This window comes from Trypanosoma grayi, assembly GCF_000691245.1.
Source record: "Trypanosoma grayi strain ANR4 Tgr_928_V1, whole genome shotgun sequence".
NCBI lineage: Eukaryota > Euglenozoa > Kinetoplastea > Trypanosomatida > Trypanosomatidae > Trypanosoma > Trypanosoma grayi.
In genome coordinates, this window is record NW_008826547.1 from 1 (window position 1) to 6,668 (window position 6,668).

The 6,668-nt window shown below is 57.1% G+C and overlaps 4 protein-coding genes across 4 annotated transcripts; all 4 read right to left on the minus strand.

The window, feature by feature from the left end:
- DQ04_09281000 (hypothetical protein) lies at window positions 1-1,106 on the minus strand (the record flags this gene model as incomplete). Its single annotated transcript, XM_009315879.1, has 1 exon — window positions 1-1,106. A coding segment is annotated over one exon (1,106 nt), but the record flags the coding sequence as incomplete, so codon positions are not given.
- Window positions 1,107-1,871: 765 nt separating this feature from the next.
- On the minus strand, window positions 1,872-3,080 carry DQ04_09281010 (hypothetical protein; the record flags this gene model as incomplete). The annotated part of the gene is made up of 1 exon (XM_009315880.1): window positions 1,872-3,080. The coding sequence occupies one exon, from the start codon at window positions 3,078-3,080 to the stop codon at window positions 1,872-1,874; it is 1,209 nt and encodes a 402-aa protein (XP_009314155.1).
- Window positions 3,081-3,452: 372 nt separating this feature from the next.
- Window positions 3,453-4,676, minus strand: DQ04_09281020 (putative elongation factor 1-gamma (EF-1-gamma); the record flags this gene model as incomplete). The annotated part of the gene is made up of 1 exon (XM_009315881.1): window positions 3,453-4,676. The coding sequence occupies one exon, from the start codon at window positions 4,674-4,676 to the stop codon at window positions 3,453-3,455; it is 1,224 nt and encodes a 407-aa protein (XP_009314156.1).
- Window positions 4,677-5,127: 451 nt separating this feature from the next.
- DQ04_09281030 (hypothetical protein) lies at window positions 5,128-6,282 on the minus strand (the record flags this gene model as incomplete). The annotated part of the gene is made up of 1 exon (XM_009315882.1): window positions 5,128-6,282. One exon carries the CDS (start codon window positions 6,280-6,282, stop codon window positions 5,128-5,130), a length of 1,155 nt encoding a protein of 384 aa, XP_009314157.1.
- Between the last annotated feature and the right edge of the window lie 386 nt (window positions 6,283-6,668).

The window sequence follows — 6,668 nt, forward strand, 5'->3', positions numbered from 1 at the left end:
AGCAGCAGCGGTCCTGTGCGGCGGCTTGCACCTCCGCTGCTGCTGTCCGCAGCCTTCGGGTCTTGGCCCTTGTCGGTCGACGGACTGCTGCTGCTCGGCTGGCTGCTGCCTGTGGCTTCTGTAGCACTCATGGAAGTAGAGGTAGGAGCTGTCTGCGATTGCACGGCATCACCTTGTCCGACTGCAGCCTGAGCAGGACTCTCAACAGGCTCCCCATTGGGGTGATCTTCAACAGCGCTCTCAGCCTCAGGTGTGTTTACTGCAGGTGATGGGACACCAGAAGCTGGGGCGCTACTCTTCGCATTTGAACCTCCTTTGGGGCTATTCAAAGGGTTATCGACGTCACCCTGCTGATCCTTTTCTGTGATCCTGTCGTGCGGAGGCTGATGCTGATGCTGTCCATCATGCGGCGAACCTTCACGGCTATCATTGCTGTAGTGTGTCTCATCTCCCTTGATTATTTTCTTCTCGTCTCCCTCACCCAATCCGGGCGCCTTCGTTAAGCTCACCTCATTCCGTTTTGCCTCATCGGAAAGGCCTTTGAGGTTCCCCTGAGCCTCCTGCGCTTCACCGGCACCACGATCAATACACTTCTTACCATCGGCCGACAGAACCTTCGGCGGTTGGCAGTGCTGTGCTCCCGCTGAGCCCTGGGGATTACCAGTATTAAGGTCATTCTTAGGTCCCACCACATCCGAATCACGGCACGGTGCAGTCTTACCATCTCGGCATGTCCCACCCGTCACAGCCTCTGGCTGTCCCACGCCAGGGACCTTGGCGTGACGGCAATTTGGAGGGTTTTTCGTAGAGCAGGAAGGATCGTTTTTAGAATCATCTGGGTCTTTGCATTTCTTCTTATCAATCTCCTCACAAATTGGGGCACTGCCGCTGACTTTATTATCACCATCTTCTGTACCAGAGTCACCCGATTGATTAGCACCTTCATGTCCTTCAACACCGCCACCTGATGCAGCGCGGCCGGAACCAGTACACTTACTCTTATCAGTCTCTGTGCATTCCGCAGCAACGGTTTCAACTTCACCTGCAGCACACCCGCAGGCACACCACACGCAGAGCACACACACAAACAACACGTAGCGCATCATTATCACCGCCGTCAGCACTGCTCCCACAGAGAGAGAGAGAGAAAGCAGAGAGGAACAGACAGTACAGAGAAGCATCCATGCAGCATTCAGCCCGCCACTTCAGTGCCGCACCACAACCACCCACACACACACATCCAAATCAAACACCCAGTGACGAGAAGCCGAGGCATGACGGCGGCGGCGTCTTGTTCCCGCAGGAGCGCACCCCAACAGCCAAACAAACAATGGAAGTGCCTGCCATCAAGTGTGCCCCTGCCACACACCCAACACACAGCTGCAGGCATCACACAACAAGCCCATCAAGCACCGCAGGCCCATCCCCAGTCACACACAGAGAGAGAGCAGGAGATTGGGCGGCGAGGGAAACACACACAGACGGGGGGAAACGAAAGAGCCGCAGCACATCCACACAGACGAATGGTGTTTGCGAAGCAAGTTGTTAAGGAATTCCCGCACAAAGCGAATGCACCCAGGCATCCTGGTGCCGCAGTACACACACACACAGAATAAAGGGATATCGCACTCCACGAGCACACGGCAAGCAAAAACAAGAAAAGAAAAGCAATTACAATTAACGCACCCTCCACTCCACACCACAAGGATGCTACACAGACACACAAAGCACAGAAACAACCACACAAAGAGAGGGCAGCAGCAGTAGGGCCACCCCAAGCAACAATTACGAAGAGAAGGGAGAAGCACATCCACCATGAAACAGCAGCGCACAGCGTGGGGCAGCACACCCCGCGTCCCCAATGGCGGGGCTCAGCACACAGCAGTCACAGCCAGACCACCCAGCCACATCACAGATAGCAGCAGCAGAAGCGGAGGTGCATGCACCCACACAGGACCGCTGCTGCTGTCCGCTGCCTTCGGGTCTTGGCCCTTGTCGGTCGACGGACTGCTGCTGCTCGGCTGGCCGCTGCTGACTGTGGCTTCTGTGGCACTCGTGGAAGTAGAGGCTGAAGATGTCTGCGATTGCACGGCATCACTTTGCTCGACTGCAGCCTGAGCAGTACTCTCAGCAGGCTCCCCATGGGGGCGAGCGTCAGCAGCGCTCTCAGTCCCAGGTGAGTCTGGCGCAGGTGATGAGACAACAGAGCCATCGGCGTTATTCTTCGCACCGGTGGGTTTATCATCTTCCCCATTTATGTCAAGTGCTTGGGGAGTTTTTCCAAGAAGTTCATCCTTTTGTTGGCCTGGCTTGTTGTTTTTCTGGTTGTTCCTCTCTTTGCAATTCTCGCCGGATTCCTTGCGTTCACCATTCTTGCAAAGACCTTCTGCGTCGCCATCGTTACGAGGGCCAGGGGCATCACCCCTCTCTGATAGGGCGTTCGGCGCTTCCCTTTCCGTTTCGGTGGGGCTTAAATTTGGTCTTCTTTCCTCCAGCGTGCCACCACCACCACCACCACCCGCACCAGCTGTGGCACCAGGGACACCAACCTCTACAACTTGAGGCGTCTTGCCCTTACACTTCTCTTCGTTATTAGCAATATCTTGAGTCGTGCGGCAGGACGAATCACCGGCCGAATCCTGCACGAGCTCCCCTTGGCCTTCCAGAGCAGTATCGGGATCAGAAGCGGCCTGTATCCTTGCTTTATCCGCAGTGTCTTTCTCAGATTGAGAGCAATTAGTTGCACCCTCAACTGCCCCATCAGACGTAGTGCAAGTTTCCTTGGGCCCAGTACTGCCAGGCTGGCTCCCTGGTTCTCCTTCGCATGTCGACTTTGCACCATTATCCTTTCTGCACAAGTTATTAGGAACCTCGGGCACCACCACACCAGGATTACCATTTAAATTCGTCCCTTCACCACCTAGTTGCGAAGCCCCACTTCCTGATGCCAGGCATTTCTCCGTCTCTGAAACAACACAGGCCTGTGGTTTAGGGGTTTCCACACCCGTCGCAGCACACCCGCAGCCACACCACACGCTGAGCACACACACAAACAACACGCAGCGCATCATAATCACCATCGACGTCTTAGTCCTAGACTGAAACAGTGAAAAGAGGAGGAAAGAATTATACGGAACAGTTGCAACACTAGAATCATGCACAGAACATTTATCCAAACACTGCCGCAGTCATGCAGCAGGCAGCCCAAAGTGCACCACTTTTCCTCCCCGATGATTATAATTAGTCCTATGATTTGCTTAAACACACGGAACAATGCATAACGTGTGATTAAAGTTTATTCAGTTTTCTTTAATAAGACGGTCTCTACTGTGCCGCACAAAAGGCACAATCATATCTTTCTTTCCCCCCTTCTCTGCATTCGATTTTACTTTCTTTTCCCTTACCTCTCTCTCCTTGCCGCAATCCCGCAGCACCGTTTCCGCCAGGCTCGCTTACTTGAAGACGCGGCCCTCCAGCACCGGCTTCGGGATCGTCGGGCCTTCCCAGCACAGGTAGTCCGTGATGCGCTCACGCTGCGCCGCAACGTCGGCGATCTCCTCCCAGTCGAACAGCTCCGTGTCCTCCACGTCCTTCACAATCTCGGGCATGCCCTTGCCGCGGAACACCCACAGCGCCACGATGTCGTGCTTCTTCTCCTCGCCAATGATGAGCGCGACGCCAAAGGCGTACTTGCGCGTGTGCTCCATGCGCTGGAACCAGCCGCGGATCAGGTTCGCCGTCATGAACTGCATCTTGTTGTCCTCGTTGTACTTGTAGCGGCACCAGAACGCCGTGTAGCCGGCGGCGTCGAAGTTCTGGAAGAAGTACGGCGACGCAACCGTGCGTGTGTCAGTGTTGCTGTACTCGCGCTTGAACGCGTCCAGCACGAAGGGGCTGGGCGGCAGCTCGTCCAGCGGGTTGGGCTTCTTCTTATCCTTCGGCGCCTCGTCTTCGTCCGCGTCGTCGCGGGGGGCGGCCTTCGGCTTCTTCTCCGCCTTCGCGGGCGCAGCCGCAGCGGCCGCCTTCTCCGCACGCACCGGCCCGAACGTCGCACCCTGCGACTTCAGCACCTCCACCGTCTTCGGCTGCTGCATCACCGTGTTGTACAGGCGGTACGCGTTCTTGTACTTCTTCGTCAGCGCCTCGCCCTCCGCGCGGTTCAGGCGGTAGTGCCACTGCAGCGCAAACGCGACGGCGATGTCGGCAACCGTCAAGCGCTCGCCGACGAGGAACGTGCGCGTCTCCAGCCACGTGTCAAGGCCCAGCATCACCTCATGCACACGGTCCATCGCGTCGGGCGCGAGCGGCTCGCCGCGGAAGGCGTGCCTCAGGAACGGCACCACCGCCGCGTCGAGCTCCGACGCCGCGAAGTCGAGCCACATGTCCACCTGGCTGCCCTCGAACGGCGTGCGGCCGTACATGAAGGTGCCGCTCTTGTCGACGCGCGCGATGTGGCGCAGGATCGCGTTGGACTCGAAGATGTAGCCATCCTCCGTCTGCAGCACGGGGTAGCGGCCGCACGGGCTGCAGTTGCGGCAGTACTCCGCCGTCTCGTTCTCGCGGCCGTACTCGCACGGCTTCAGTGTCAGGGGCACGTTGGCGAAGGCCGCCGCGACCAGGATCTTCTGGGTGCGGGCGTTCTCGGGGTTCAGGGCGCTCCAAAGTGTCAGCGTCATTTGTGTTGGTTAGTGGTTAAAATGTGCAGGTTATCTTGTTACGTGCAACGAGAAATAATGACAACAACAATAAGAATAAATGGGAATTAACAGAGAGAGACAAAGACATGGTTGGAAGGTAGGGACGATGTCTTACACGCCCCGCGCACACAGCCTATCCCAGCAAATGTGGCGTGTCCCAGACGCCTAGCTCAGCATCACTGGTGACTGCTGGGACATGTAGGGTCCCGTCTCGTCGAGAGAGTGCGAGAGTGAGCAAAAACAAAATAAAGAAATGCGCATTTCATTTCCCCACCCCCTTTTGAAGGGTGTCTATGGTCGTGTAAGCAGGAGCAGCAAGTGGCAGCGAAACTCGGTACCGGAGTGCGGCCGACCCGACCACACGTCATCATGCTGACGTCTGGCTCTGGAGCCGCCATGTCGCTACACATAACGCGTGCATTCATTTGCCTTATTTCTCTTCACCAGCTGCACACGGCATTGCCGCTTGTTGCATGCGGAGTTCCTGGAGTCGGCGGTATTCACGTTTTTCGGCGTGTGTTCGATTCGTTCGCCGCCTGTGCGACCGCTTTTTCGCCACAGTCGTGTCCCTGTCGTTTATTGCCGTTATTGCCTCTTCTTCGCCCTTCTCCACCCCTGCAGGTGTTGCGCTGGACTCATCGAGTCCAATGGAGCTTTGATGCCCACTGGCGCTAGCGTTACTGGTGCTATTGGCGAAGTCCACGCCGCCCTGATGAGTGGCCACACCAAACCCGAATGAACGCGGTCGATGTGCGCCAAAAAAACCCGAGAGATAATTCCACATGCCGAGCGGTCGTGTGAATTGAAAGTATCGGCTCCCCAGAACGGAGTTAAAGAGCGAGACATTCGAAATGGGTACGGCAGTGTCGACATTGATTTTCGATGCGGCCTGACCACCAATCTCTACCGGGGCCGCAGCGTCATCCGAGCTGCAGTGTGAAACAGCCGTCCATCGAAAGGCTGGTGGCGTGGCTAACTCCACGTTCCCAGCGTGAGTGGTATCGCACTCGGATAGCCTCATCCCGAGGCTTCCCGGATGATAAAGTTGCTGTTGCTGCAGTTGTTGTTGCTGCATCACGCGGAGCCGTGCAACCAACTTCCGTTCCGTATCAATATCCAACAATGTTTTATTTCTGTGCTCGCCGGAAGCTGATGTTGTCGCATTGTCGCGCACTATTCGCCTCCTATCAATGGTGACGATTGGTATCTTTAGCCGCGGCGGTCGTATCACCCGGCTCCAGAGCTCATCGGGGTCTTTGCACTCGCGGGCCCGGCCCGGCTCCCCTTGCTGGGTGACCACATTGCAGCCGCCGAGGCTCCCCCACCGTGTGTCAAGTCGAACTGCTTCATTTGGCCCTCCTACGCCCACAGCAGCAGCTGCAGCAGCATCGGCATCGCCCACCGTCCTGCGTAGCTGCACCGCTCTGTCGCTCTTACGCCGCTTCCGCACCATGGTTGGCGGCAGCTGCACATTGATATCGGTGTGCATCGGGCAGTCGGGCGGCAGGGGGTCGGGATACGCGTCCGCCGTCCACGTCTCGCGCAGCGCGAGCAGTTCCCCCTTTGTGTACGTCACCCGCACCATTCACCCCTCACTGTTCCGTGCCAGTCCCCCCNNNCACCCACCTCTCAATACCCACTCCCTACCCCTCACTCGTTCCGTGTTCGCCGCCGCGGCTGCGTGTATTATGGAAGCGAGGAGGGAGGAACCCTGAAGGAGGCCGCAGCACTTCGCCCCACCCGTGTGACGTCTGACAGCAACTGCCGCCTGCAGGTGCAACACTGCCGGCTACAACACGTTTGCGTGTATGCAGAAGAAGCCAGCAAGAGGATAGGGAAGAGAAAAGAATGCGATACACACGGCAGCATGTGAGGTGCAGAAGGTGGAGAGGAAAGAAAATACAAAACGAGCCCAGTGGGACAGTGATGCGAGTGAAGAATCCCGCACACACACACACACACACACACACA